The sequence below is a fragment of the Oncorhynchus clarkii genome, chromosome 3, assembly GCF_045791955.1.
Source record: "Oncorhynchus clarkii lewisi isolate Uvic-CL-2024 chromosome 3, UVic_Ocla_1.0, whole genome shotgun sequence".
Lineage (NCBI taxonomy): Eukaryota > Metazoa > Chordata > Actinopteri > Salmoniformes > Salmonidae > Oncorhynchus > Oncorhynchus clarkii.
This window is the reverse complement of record NC_092149.1, coordinates 89283370-89297947: the sequence shown is the minus strand read 5'-3', so window position 1 is coordinate 89297947 and position 14578 is coordinate 89283370. Positions and strand designations below refer to the sequence as shown.

The following is a 14578-nucleotide window of genomic DNA, read 5'->3' as shown; positions in this document are numbered from 1 at the left end:
TAGACCAGCTGAACCAGGACTAGAATAGAGTGGCAGCCTAGACCAGCTGAACCAGGACTAGAATACGATGCAGCCTAGACCAGCTGGATCAAGACTAGAATACGATGCAGCCTAGACCAGCTGAACCAGGACTAGAATAGAGTGGCAGCCTAGACCAGCTGAACCAGGACTAGAATACGATGCAGCCTAGACCAGCTGGACCAGGACTAGAATAGAGTGGCAGCCTAGACCAGCTGGATCAAGACTAGAATAGAGTGGCAGCCTAGACCAGCTGGATCAAGACTAGAATACCATGCAGCCTAGACCAGCTGGATCAGGACTAGAATACCATGCAGCCTAGACCAGCTGGTCCAGGACTAGAATAGAGTGGCAGCCTAGACCAGCTGAACCAGGACTAGAATAGAGTGGCAGCCTAGACCAGCTGAACCAGGACTAGAATACAATGCAGCCTAGACCAGCTGAACCAGGACTAGAATACGATGCAGCCTAGACCAGCTGAATAGGGACTAGAATAGAGTGGCAGCCTAGACCAGCTGGATCAGGACTAGAATAGAGTGGCAGCCTAGACGAGCTGGATCAGGACTAGAATAGAGTGGCAGCCTAGACCAGCTGAACCAGGACTAGAATAGAGTGGCAGCCTAGACTAGCTGGATCAGGACTAGAATAGAGTGGCAGCCTAGACCAGCTGGATCAAGACTAGAATAGAGTGGCAGCCTAGACCAGCTGGATCAAGACTAGAATACCATGCAGCCTAGACCAGCTGGATCAGGACTAGAATACCATGCAGCCTAGACCAGCTGGTCCAGGACTAGAATAGAGTGGCAGCCTAGACCAGCTGAACCAGGACTAGAATAGAGTGGCAGCCTAGACCAGCTGAACCAGGACTAGAATACAATGCAGCCTAGACCAGCTGAACCAGGACTAGAATACGATGCAGCCTAGACCAGCTGAATAGGGACTAGAATAGAGTGGCAGCCTAGACCAGCTGGATCAGGACTAGAATAGAGTGGCAGCCTAGACGAGCTGGATCAGGACTAGAATAGAGTGGCAGCCTAGACCAGCTGAACCAGGACTAGAATAGAGTGGCAGCCTAGACTAGCTGGATCAGGACTAGAATAGAGTGGCAGCCTAGACCAGCTGAACCAGGACTAGAATACGATGCAGCCTAGACCAGCTGAACCAGGACTAGAATACGATGCAGCCTAGACCAGCTGAACCAGGACTAGAATACAATGCAGCCTAGACCAGCTGAATAGGGACTAGAATAGAGTGGCAGCCTAGACCAGCTGAACCAGGACTAGAATACGATGCAGCCTAGACCAGCTGAATAGGGACTAGAATAGAGTGGCAGCCTAGACCAGCTGGATCAGGACTAGAATAGAGTGGCAGCCTAGACGAGCTGTACCAGGACTAGAATAGAGTTGCAGCCAAGACCAGCATGAACCAGGACTAGACTACGATGCAGCCTAGACCAGCTGAACCAGGACTAGAATACAATGCAGCCTAGACCAGCTGAATAGGGACTAGAATAGAGTGGCAGCCTAGACCAGCTGGATCAGGACTAGAATAGAGTGGCAGCCTAGACGAGCTGTACCAGGACTAGAATAGAGTGGCAGCCTAGACCAGCTGAACCAGGACTAGAATACGATGCAGCCTAGACCAGCTGAACCAGGACTAGAATACAATGCAGCCTAGACCAGCTGAACCAGGACTAGAATACTATGCAGCCTAGACCAGCTGAACCAGGACTAGACTACGATGCAGCCTAGACCAGCTGGATCAAGACTCAGGAGGGCAAATGACAAACGAGTAAATTGTTTTGGTGTCTGTAGCTAGCTAGAAATATAACCTCTCTTTTTACACCAGGCAGTGTTGTTCAGTACAGCACAATTTGGTGATTAATTCAGCCATAACGGGCCTTGCTAGTACCAATACAAGCCAAGCTAGCCTTTGCCCCTACCTACAGTATACTGCTGTTACTGTCTATTATCTATCCTTTACCCCTACCTACAGTATACTGCTGTTACTGTCTATTATCTATCCTTTACCCCTACCTACAGTATAATGCTGTTACTGTCTATTATCTATCCTTTACCCCTACCTACAGTATACTGCTGTTACTGTTTATTATCTATCCTTTACCCCTACCTACAGTATAATGCTGTTACTGTCTATTATCTATCCTTTACCCCTACCTACAGTATACTGCTGTTACTGTCTATTATCTATCCTTTACCCATACCTACAGTATAATGCTGTTACTGTCTATTATCTATCCTTTACCCCTACCTACAGTATACTGCTGTTACTGTCTACCCTGTTGTCTAGTCACTTTACCCCTTGACATGGTGCAGGAGCAGACAGGGTCAAGGTAATGGAATGTGGTAGTGGGTTTTTAATGATTGTAAGGTTCGTTGGAAGGGTGTTTTATATATTTTTTAATAGTTATTTTTTTGTAGTTTTCCATTCTTTTGAATCACAAAGTTTAATATATTTATATTCTAGTCCAGCTGGAGGCGATAACGGACCATATTGGATGCCAACCGCCGATACACTCCAAAGAAGAAAGCAGAAGAAGAAGAAGCAGAAGAAGAAGAAGAAGAAGAAGAAGAAGAAGAAGAAGAGGCGCAACTCAGGGTGCCCAAAACTTTTGGAGAAAAGTCAGAATCTGAAGTGAACTCGGTCAAGTCGTGAGATCTTGTGTCCAGGACCGCATCAGTGTAGAATAATGATGTAAAGATGGCGGAGCTACAAATGCTTTTGGAAGAAGAAATCCCAGCCGGTCGGAGAGCGTTACTGGATAGTTTTACGAATCTCGAAAGAGTTGCTGATTACTGCGAAAGCAACTATGTGCAGGTAAATCTATGATTTATAATAAAACGATCGGTTATGTGCGCTGTTTAACTCAGAGAATGACAAGCTAAACGGGGTTTACTGTAGCGGACCTCTTTCCTCTACGCAGACAGCCGCACTGTTTCGACCAGGCTCGTTTACTACACCAGTTTGCTTGTTTATTCTGTTACTGTAGTTGCTTTTTACCTAAGACTACTCTTGGCTAATAATTGCAGTATGTTAGTCATGTGTACTACCAATAACGTGTGTATTGTCAGCATTGCTTACACGTTGACGTGGGTAGCGAGTCCAATAGAAAGTATTTGTGACTGGACCGTGTTGGAGGTTGGTGCCGGCAGAGACCACTTCACTCACAGATACAACAGTAACCAGATCATTTCCGATAGAGATTTAATCCTGTCTAGTTACGTTGATTCTCTTGTCCGCCAATGCGAGATATTTGGCCGCAGAATAAACTGCATTCGGGTATGATCAAATCTGGCATATTACACACAGTCTATGGACATTCCTCTCACATCACACCGTTGTATGGAAGCATCACACACACACACACACACACACACACACACACAGGGAGGATCTCAACTGCAGACTCCTCGCGTCCTCTCTCCTCATAATTCAATCCAATTATTTGCTTGGGAAACGTGTTGCATTGCCAAAGCAAGTGAAATAAGAAAAAGTGAAAAGACGAAACCTCAACAAAAAAAACATTCGAATTTAACAGTAAATATTGTGCTCAAAAAGCTGAAAAATATATAGACATTTCAAGTGTTATCAGCTATGTACAGTGTTTTAGCAATGTGCAAATAATCTCTGAGTAGTTGAGGGGTTCAGTGGTGGAATATTGGAATCGAGGTGGTTGTAGAATTTAACAGCTCTTTTCGGATTTTGATAACTAGCGGGTAAAGTCCTAATTCTGCTCGGTATGGATTGTTTGGGGTTTTGTGTTGTATACAAAGCATTTATATATTTTTTTATTTAACTAGGCAAGTCAGTTAAGAACAAATTCTTATTTACAATGACGGCCTACACCGGCCAAAGCCGAACGATGCTGGGCCAATTGTGCGCCGCCCTATGGGACTCCCAATCACAGTGGGTTGTGATACAGCCTGCAATCGAACCAGGGTGTCTCTAGTGATGCCTCTTGCACTGAGATGCAGTGCCTTAGACCGCTGTGCCACTCGGGAGCCCAAGTATATTTTTTGCAGAATTCTGCATGCAATCTCAATTGGGTGTTTGTCCCATTTTATGAATTCTTGGTTGGTGAGTGGACCCCAGACTAGAGGTCGACCGATTAATTGGAATGGCTGATTAATTAGGGCTGATATCAAGTGTTCATAACAATCGGTATTTTTGGACACCGATTTGCCGATTTAAAAATGTAAAATAATAATCATTTTTAATTAAAAAAAAATATATATATTTTTTACACCTTTTATTTAAGTAGGAAAGTCAGTTAAGAACACATTCTTATCTTCAATGACGGCCTAGGAACGGTGGGTTAACTGCCTTGTTCAGGGGCAGAACGACAGAATTTTACCTTGTCAGCTCGGGGGTTTGAACTTGCAACCTTCCAGTTACTAGTCCAACTCTCTAACCACCTGCCTTACATTGCACTCCACGAGGAGCCTGCGTGGCAGGCTGACTACCTGTTACGCGAGGGCAGCAAGAAGCCAAGGTAAGTTGCTAGCTAGCATTAAACTTATAAAAACAATCAATCTTAACATAATCACTAGTTAACTACACATGGTTGATGATATTACTAGTTTATCTAGCGTGTCCTGCTTTGCATATAATCGATGCGGTTCCTGTTAATTTCTCATCGAATCACAGCCTACTTCGACAAACGGGTGATGATTTAACAAGCGCATTTTCGATAAAAGCACTGTCGTTGCACCAATGTGTACCTAACCATAAACATCAATGCCTTTCTTTAAAATCAATACACAAGTATATATTTTTAAACCTGCATATTTAGTTAATATTGCCTGCTACCATGAATTTCTTATAACTAGGGAAATTGTGTCACTTCTCTTGCGTTCCATGCAAGCAGAGTCAGGGTATATGCAGCAGTTTGGGCCGCTGCATTTATTCCTAACAAAGGCCGTAATTAATTTGCCAGAATTGTACATAATTATGACATAACATAGAAGGTTGTGCAATGTTACAGCAATATTTAGACTTATGGATGCCACCCGTTAGATAAAATACGGAACGGTTTTGTTTTCGAAATGACAGTTTCCGGATTCGACCATATTAATGACCAAAGGCTCGTATTTCTGTGTGTTATCATGTTATAAATAAGTCTATGATTTGATATTTGATAGAGCAGTCTGACTGAACGATGGTAGGCAGCAGCAGGCTCGTAAGCATTCATTCAAAGAGCACTTTCGTGCGTTTGCCAGCAGCTCTTCGCAATTCTTCAAGCATTGCGCTGTTTATGACTTCAAGCCTATCAACTCCCGAGATTAGGCTGGTGTAACCAATGTGAAATGGCTAGCTAGCTAGTTAGCGTTTCAAACATCACTCGCTCTGGTGTTCCCCTTGCTCTGCATGGGTAACGCTGCTTTGAGGGTGGCTGTTGTCGTTGTGTTCCTGGTTCGAGCCCAGGTAGCAGCGAGTAGAGGGATGGAAGCTATACTGTTACACTGGCAATACTGATGTGCCTATAAGAACATCCAATAGTCAAAGGTATATGAAATACAAATCGTATAGAGAGAAATAATCCTATAAATACTATATTAACTACAACCTAAAACTTCTTACCTGGGAATATTGAAGACTCATGTTAAAAGGAACCGCTAGCTTTCATAAGTTCTAGTGTTCTGAGCAAGGAACTCAAATGTTAGCTTTTTTCATGGCTAAAATTGCACTTTTACTTCTCCAACACTTTGTTTTTGCATTATTTAAACCAAATGGAACGTTTCATTATTTACTTGAGGCTAAATAGATTTTATTGATGTATTATATTAAGTTAAAATAAGTGTTCATTCAGTATTGTTGTAATTGTCATTATTACAAATAAATACATAAAAAAAAAAAGATTAATCGGTATCGGCTTTTTTGGTCCTCCAATAATCGGTATTGGCGTTGAAAAATCATAATCGGTCGACCTCTACCCCAGACCTCACAACTGTTGTCTTTACAATGGATTAAGTGATATATGACATGCTATTTTATCAAATAAATTCTCCGTAATTAATATTACCTGTTTAAACTAATCATGTAAATGTAATTAACTAGAGAGTCGGGGCACCACGGAAGAATGTTAATAGAGCTGTTGTCTTCCGAATAAACTCTTAAAGACCTGGTAATATTTTACATCAATAGCAGTCAATATTAATCGTCACCTTAATTCAGTCTCATCTGAAAGTTGTACATTTCTTGGAACCCTGGCCAACAAGTTGAATCAGCAATACAACATTTGGTTTAATTATTTATTTACTAAATACCTACATAATCACACAGAATTACACATACACAGGATGGATCATACATTGATTACAAATTTTGTTATAAAAGAAAACGTCCCTGGCAGACGAAGCCGATATGACGGCTGGTTACACAAAGAAAGGGGGTTGGGTTTGAATAAAAGCGCGGGAAGACTGAGGAACAAAAGGATTGGGTCTCTATCGGACCATATGAAGCTATACTATCGTAAATACAGAATCTCATGCATTCTAAATTACCGCCCATTCGGAAAAGGAAAATGCAAGAAATATATTTACTCTGAGCTGCGCTTCGATAGATTGGTCAAAGATGGAAGGCTGGGTTGCCCAGCAGAGATCTCCCTTGTCCTTTAAAGAATATTTCTGGGCGGATACATTGTAGTCTGTCATCTTGTGGTAGAACGATTACGTTGTAGTACCATGTCTTTCTGAAGAGATTGTATGTCCTTTCCTAGCCCACATTTACAGCCGCTGTTGCTAACTCAACGTCTAGGATGTATCACTTCTTTAGTGAATAAGAGTTCAAAGTTCATACCAAGTTGCCATACTTTAAGCTCATGCTATATTCTGGCTGGTGTAGTCAAATTCATCCTTCCAGCATGTCGATCATCACCTCCATGTTGAAATTCGCCCTTCTAAACGAATGGACAGCAGTCCTCACGTCGTCGGGAACACAATGTTAATTTAGCTTGGTTGTAGTTGTTCAATCAGAGCTGAGGTTGGTTTAGTCCTGGATCACGGAGGCTCATACAGAAATGGCCACTGATTTCACTTATGAAAACTATTCTCTCATTTTAAAAACTAAAATTAAATATTTTCACAAATAGTTGAATATTTCAACATTTAAATTGTACAACAATTCCATGTGAATCTGATAACTAGAATGTGTAGACTTTCCAGTTTGTCGTCCTGTCATCAGTAATAATGTCCCAGACAACAACTGATCTGACATCATATTCTTTAAGTACCAACTGATATTTTCAACTGGTTGGATTACCTAGAGATGGTTCTTTTCCCCAACATGTTGATGTTACAATACTCTCTCTATGTTAACAAAGGGCTTTCCAAGGGTCCATTCTGTAGAGTGGAGAGAAAAAGGGGGGAAGGTATTTATGGGGGGGGGTCATAAACCTCCCCCAACAGGGCAACGTCATGACACAACCATAGAGGGCAATGGGTTCTAGAACTGATTGAATCATTTTAGCCAGATCCTCATTGGGATGTTGACTTTTTTCTGTTCTTTTTGATGGCATAGAAGACCCTTCAGATTCTGTTAGGGTGGGATCGGGTGCTGCAGACTGTTCTAGTGCCCTCTCCAATTCATTGATCTATGGAAGCGGGTGGGGCTCAAGCTGCATCCAAATCTCACCCAACAGCCCAGAGGAAAGAAATCTGTGTGTTTTATGCCAATTTCAACAGCACACTTTTTGTTTGTGTACATGAATCTTCTGATGACGTATGTTTTTCCCCCAACAACTTTCCATCAATTTGTTTAGCAGACCCTCATGCCAAATTGAGTCAAAAGCTTTCTTGAAATCAACAAAACTTGAAGACTTTGCTTTTGTTTGTTTGTCTATGTAACGGTATAGCTTCCGTCCCTCTCCTCACCCCTACCTGGGCTTAAACCAGGGACCCTCTCCTCACCCCTACCTGGGCTTAAACCAGGGACCTTCTCCTCACCCCTACCTGGGCTTAAACCAGGGACCTTCTCCTCACCCCTACCTGGGCTTAAACCAGGGACCCTCTCCTCACCCTTACCTGGGTTTAAACCAGGGACCCTCTCCTCACCCCTACCTGGGCTTAAACCAGGGACCCTCTCCTCACCCCTACCTGGGTTTAAACCAGGGACCCACTCCTCACCCCTACCTGGGCTTAAACCAGGGACCCTCTGAAAACATCAAAAACCGACACCCACGAAGCATCGTTACCCATCGCTCCACAAAACCCGGGGAACAACTACTTCAATGTCTCAGAGCGAGTGACGTCACCAATTGAAACGCTATTAGCTAGCTAACTAGCTAGCCATTTCACATCGGTTGCATCTATAAGGGTGTGCAGATTGTATACATGGTCTGTCGTACGTTATTTTCATAAGAATTAAATTTGACATTTGCTCAGGACATTGTTTTCACTGAGGAAATGTTGGAGTCTGCTGTTGATGATACTGCAGAGGATTTTTATGAAATTGCTGTTGACTCAGATTCCACTGTAATTTTTAGGGCCAGATTTCTCAAAACCCATTGGCTGAAATAGCCAAAGGTCCCTCCCCTCTGACCTTCTCCTCCAGTGGGTTTTGAGAAGGAGGTGAGGGGAGAGTACACGAGGATTGAGATTCTACTAGGAGCATCAATCACAACAACTGAGGTAACATTAGTTTTGTATTGGATTTTCCTCCCCTGATTCAGTATATATAATTGTCATAGTCATGACACACTGCTAAGAGACTCCATGAGTAAGTAACCCTGTACTGATAGTGCAGTCTGGTAGACTTTAGCCTGGTTTGGGCTGCTAACTGAAAAACACAGTCTGGTAGACTTTAGCCTGGTTTGTACTGATAGTGCAGTCTGGTAGACTAGCCTGGTTTGTACTGATAGTGCAGTCTGGTAGACTAGCCTGGTTTGTACTGATAGTGCAGTCTGGTAGACTTTAGCCTGGTTTGGGCTGATAGCTGAAAAACACAGTCTGGTAGACTTTAGCCTGGTTTGGGCTGATAGCTGAAAAACACAGTTTGTTTGGTTTGTGATGGTCTGTCCTAACTCCCCCAGTTCTCTAAGCTGACCTCTTCAACCTTGTCTGCGTCCCAAATGTCACCCTATTCCCATTAGTACTGTTGTTAAAAGCAGTGCTGTACAACAGGAATAAGGAGTCATTTGGGACTAAAACCTCTCCAGAACACACCCCAACTCCCTCTTAAATGTTTAGGCTGCAGGCTTTTAAACCTTTTAAACCTTTTAAACCTTTTAAACCTTTTAAACCTTTTAAACCTTTTAAACCTCAGACCTTCAACAGTTGGATGTATTTTTTTGAATGTGGTTTAAGCATCTAGGATAGCGTTGTCTTAGTTTTTCCTGATGATGCTCTCCACTGCATTCAGAAAGCAAGTCAAGTACCTTGACTTTTCCCAATGTTGTTACGTTACAGCCTTATTCTAACGTGGATTAAAACAAAACAATTATCTCATCTTCTTGGGTATGACACTACAAGCTTGACACACCTGTATTTGGGGAGTTTCTCCCATTCTTCTCTGCAGATCCTCTCAAGCTCTGTCAGGTTGGATGGGGAGTGTTGCTGCACAGCTAATTTCGAACATCTCTGGAGAGACCTGATCGGGTTCAAGTCCGGGCTCTGGCTGGGCCACTCAAGGACATTCAGACTTGTTCCCATGCCACTCCTGTGTTGTGTAGTGAGTCGATGGTCTACTGTAGTGTAGTGAGTCGATGTTGTAGTGTAGTGACTCTCGAGTCGGTGGTCTAGTGTAGTGTAGTGAGTCGATGGTCTACTGTAGTGTAGTGAGTCGATGGTCTACTGTAGTGTAGTGAGTCGATGGTCTACTGTAGTGTAGTGAGTCGATGGTCTACTGTAGTGTAGTGAGTCGATGGTCTACTGTAGTGTAGTGAGTCGATGGTCTAGTGTAGTGAGTCGGTGGTCTACTGTAGTGTAGTGAGTCGATGGTCTACTGTAGTGAGTCGAGTCGGTGGTCTAGTGTAGTGAGTCAATGGTCTACTGTAGTGTAGTGGGTCGATGGTCTACTGTAGTGTAGTGAGTCGGTGGTCTAGTGTAGTGAGTCGGTGGTCTAGTGTAGTGAGTCGGTGGTCTAGTGTAGTGAGTCGGTGGTCTAGTGTAGTGAGTCGATGGTCTACTGTAGTGTAGTGAGTCGGTGGTCTAGTGTAGTGAGTCAATGGTCTACTGTAGTGTAGTGAGTCAATGGTCTACTGTAGTGTAGTGAGTCGGTGGTCTACTGTAGTGAGTCAATGGTCTACTGTAGTGTAGTGAGTCGGTGGTCTAGTGTAGTGAGTCGGTGGTCTAGTGTAGTGAGTCGATGGTCTACTGTAGTGTAGTGAGTCGGTGGTCTAGTGTAGTGAGTCAATGGTCTACTGTAGTGTAGTGAGTCAATGGTCTACTGTAGTGTAGTGAGTCGGTGGTCTACTGTAGTGAGTCAATGGTCTACTGTAGTGTAGTGAGTCGGTGGTCTAGTGTAGTGAGTCAATGGTCTACTGTAGTGTAGTGAGTCGGTGGTCTAGTGTAGTGAGTCAATGGTCTACTGTAGTGTAGTGAGTCGGTGGTCTAGTGTAGTGAGTCGGTGGTCTAGTGTAGTGAGTCGGTGGTCTAGTGTAGTGAGTCGGTGGTCTAGTGTAGTGAGTCGGTGGTCTAGTGTAGTGAGTCGGTGGTCTAGTGTAGTGAGTCGGTGGTCTAGTGTAGTGAGTCGGTGGTCTAGTGTAGTGAGTCGGTGGTCTAGTGTAGTGAGTCGGTGGTCTAGTGTAGTGAGTCGGTGGTCTAGTGTAGTGAGTCGGTGGTCTAGTGTAGTGTAGTGAGTCGATGGTCTACTGTAGTGTAGTGAGTCGGTGGTCTAGTGTAGTGAGTCAATGGTCTACTGTAGTGTAGTGAGTCGGTGGTCTACTGTAGTGAGTCAATGGTCTACTGTAGTGTAGTGAGTCGGTGGTCTAGTGTAGTGAGTCAATGGTCTACTGTAGTGTAGTGAGTCGGTGGTCTAGTGTAGTGAGTCGGTGGTCTAGTGTAGTGAGTCGGTGGTCTAGTGTAGTGAGTCGGTGGTCTAGTGTAGTGAGTCGGTGGTCTAGTGTAGTGATGAGTCGGTGGTCTAGTGTAGTGAGTCGGTGGTCTAGTGTAGTGAGTCGGTGGTCTAGTGTAGTGAGTCGGTGGTCTAGTGTAGTGAGTCGGTGGTCTAGTGTAGTGAGTCGGTGGTCTAGTGTAGTGAGTCGGTGGTCTAGTGTAGTGAGTCGGTGGTCTAGTGTAGTGAGTCGGTGGTCTAGTGTAGTGAGTCGGTGGTCTAGTGTAGTGAGTCGGTGGTCTAGTGTAGTGAGTCGGTGGTCTAGTGTAGTGAGTCGGTGGTCTAGTGTAGTGAGTCGGTGGTCTAGTGTAGTGTAGTGAGTCGATGGTCTAGTGTAGTGTAGTGAGTCGATGGTCTACTGTAGTGTAGTGAGTCGGTGGTCTACTGTAGTGTAGTGAGTCGATGGTCTACTGTAGTGTAGTGAGTCGATGGTCTACTGTAGTGTAGTGAGTCGATGGTCTACTGTAGTGTAGTGAGTCGATGGTCTACTGTAGTGTAGTGAGTCAAGTCGATGGTTGTGTAACCTCAGTGTAGAGTGTAGGGGAGGCAGGTAGCCTAGTGGATAGAGTGTAGAGGCGGCAGGTAGTCTAGTGGTTAGAGGCGGCAGGTAGTCTAGTGGTTAGAGGCGGCAGGTAGTCTAGTGGTTAGAGGCGGCAGGTAGTCTAGTGGTTAGTGGCGGCAGGTAGTCTAGTGGTTAGAGGTGGCAGGTAGCCTAGTGGTTAGAGAGGCAGGTAGCCTAGTGGTTAGAGTGTAGGGGAGGCAGGTAGCCTAGTGGTTAGAGTGTAGGGGAGGCAGGTAGCCTAGTGGTTAGAGTGTAGGGGAGGCAGGTAGCCTAGTGGTTAGAGTGTAGGGGAGGCAGGTAGCCTAGTGGTTAGAGTGTAGGTGCGGCAGGTAGCTTCGTGGTTAGAGGTGGCAGGTAGCCTAGTGGTTAGAGGTGGCAGGTAGCCTAGTGGTTAGAGGTGGCAGGTAGCCTAGTGGTTAGAGGTGGCAGGTAGCCTAGTGGTTAGAGGTGGCAGGTAGCCTAGTGGTTAGAGAGGCAGGTAGCCTAGTGGTTAGAGAGGCAGGTAGCCTAGTGGTTAGAGAGGCAGGTAGCCTAGTGGTTAGAGAGGCAGGTAGCCTAGTGGTTAGAGAGGCAGGTAGCCTAGTGGTTAGAGAGGCAGGTAGCCTAGTGGTTAGAGAGGCAGGTAGCCTAGTGGTTAGAGAGGCAGGTAGCCTAGTGGTTAGAGTGTAGAGGTGGCAGGTAGCCTAGTGGTTAGATTGTAGGGGAGGCAGGTAGCCTAGTGGTTAGAGAGGCAGGTAGCCTAGTGGTTAGAGTGTAGGGGCGGTAGGGTAGCCTAGTGGTTAGAGTGTAGAGGAGGCAGGTAGCCTAGTGGTTAGAGTGTATAGGCGGCAGGGTAGCCTAGTGGTTAGAGTGTAGGGGCGGCAGGGTAGCCTAGTGGTTAGAGTGTAGAGGAGGCAGGGTAGCCTAGTGGTTAGAGTGTAGAGGTGGCAGGTAGTCTAGTGGTTAGAGTGTAGAGGTGGCAGGTAGATTAGTGGTTAGAGTGTAGAGGAGGCAGGTAGCCTAGTGGTTAGAGTGTAGAGGAGGCAGGTAGCCTAGTGGTTAGAGTGTAGAGGAGGCAGGTAGCCTAGTGGTTAGAGTGTAGAGGTGGCAGGTAGCCTAGTGGTTAGAGTGTAGAGGTGGCAGGTAGCCTAGTGGTTAGAGTGTATAGGCGGCAGGGTAGCCTAGTGGTTAGAGTGTAGGGGCGGCAGGGTAGCCTAGTGGTTAGAGTGTAGAGGAGGCAGGGTAGCCTAGTGGTTAGAGTGTAGAGGTGGCAGGTAGTCTAGTGGTTAGAGTGCAGAGGTGGCAAGTAGATTAGTGGTTAGAGTGTAGAGGAGGCAGGTAGCCTAGTGGTTAGAGTGTAGAGGAGGCAGGTAGCCTAGTGGTTAGAGTGTAGAGGAGGCAGGTAGCCTAGTGGTTAGAGTGTAGAGGAGGCAGGTAGCCTAGTGGTTAGAGTGTAGAGGAGGCAGGTAGCCTAGTGGTTAGAGTGTAGAGGAGGCAGGTAGCCTTGTGGTTAGAGTGTAGAGGCGGCAGGTAGACTAGTGGTTAGAGTGTATGTGCGGCAGGTAGCCTAGTGGTTAGAGTGTAGAGGCGGCAGGTAGCCTAGTGGTTAGAGTGTAGAGGTGGCAGGTAGTCTAGTGGTTAGAGTGTAGGGGAGTCAGGTAGCCTATTGGTTAGAGTGTAGGGGAGGCAGGTAGCCTAGTGGTTAGAGTGTAGGGGAGGCAGGTAGCCTAGTGGTTAGAGTGTAGGGGAGGCAGGTAGCCTAGTGGTTAGAGTGTAGGGGAGGCAGGTAGCCTAGTGGTTAGAGTGTAGGGGAGGCAGGTAGCCTAGTGGTTAGAGTGTAGGGGAGGCAGGTAGCCTAGTGGTTAGAGTGTAGGGGAGGCAGGTAGCCTAGTGGTTAGAGTGTAGGGGAGGCAGGTAGCCTAGTGGTTAGAGTGTAGGGGAGGCAGGTAGCCTAGTGGTTAGAGTGTAGGGGAGGCAGGTAGCCTAATGGTTAGAGTGTAGGGGAGGCAGGTTGCCTAGTGGTTAGAGTGTAGAGGCGGCAGGTAGCCTAGTGGTTAGAGTGTAGGAGAGGCAGGTAGCCTACTGGTTAGAGAAGCAGGTAGCCTAGTGGTTAGAGAGGCAGGTAGACTAGTGGTTAGAGTGTAGAGGAGGCAGGTAGCCTAGTGGTTAGAGAGGCAGGTAGCCTAGTGGTTAGAGAGGCAGGTAGCCTAGTGGTTAGAGAGGCAGGTAGCCTAGTGGTTAGAGAGGCAGGTAGCCTAGTGGTTAGAGAGGCAGGTAGCCTAGTGGTTGGAGCGTTGGGCCAGTAACCGAAAGGTTGCTGGATCGAATCCCTGAGCTGACAAGGTAAAAATCTGTTGTTCTGCCCCGGTAGGCTGTCAATGTTAAATAAAGATAAATAAATCAAGATAAAATAACCATTATCAAGCTTCTGTAGTTCCCCAGAACAGTTGATCCAGTCACGTGTTCGTAAACACCTGGAGAAAACAGGAGTGGGGATCATAGATGCACTACTATAGACCAGAGCCCTATTCCAGTGTCACATGAAATACATCAGTGCACATTGGCAGAAAATAAATATGTTTTCATCAGACGACAACAGAAATGTCACTTGGCTGCCAGCCACACAATTAAAAAGCAAGGTATTTTTTTCAGCTACATTTCCTAATGTTTAGCTTAAAGTTAATCTTGCATTTTACCAGAGAATAGTAGGCTGGCTACACCAGAGAATAGTAGGCTGGCTACACCAGAGAATAGTAGGCTGGCTACACCAGAGAATAGTAGGCTGGCTACACCAGAGAATAGTAGGCTGGCTACACCAGAGAATAGTTGACTGGCTACACCAGAGAAAGTAGACTGGCTACACCAGAGAAAAGTAGGCTGGCTACACCAGAGAATAGTAGGCTGGCTACACCAGAGAATAGTAGGCTGGCTACACCAGAGAATAGTAGG

General features: G+C 45.5%; 1 protein-coding gene across 1 annotated transcript in view; it reads left to right on the top strand.

The window, feature by feature from the left end:
- The first annotated feature begins 2631 nt into the window (after nt 1–2631).
- LOC139405541 (abl interactor 2-like) overlaps nt 2632–14578 on the top strand; it is a 68528-nt gene continuing 56581 nt past the window's right edge. The window contains exon 1 of the mRNA XM_071147956.1: nt 2632–2856. Coding sequence (XP_071004057.1) covers nt 2740–2856 — 117 coding nt within the window. The 5' untranslated portion in view covers nt 2632–2739. The remainder of the gene's footprint in view (nt 2857–14578) is intronic.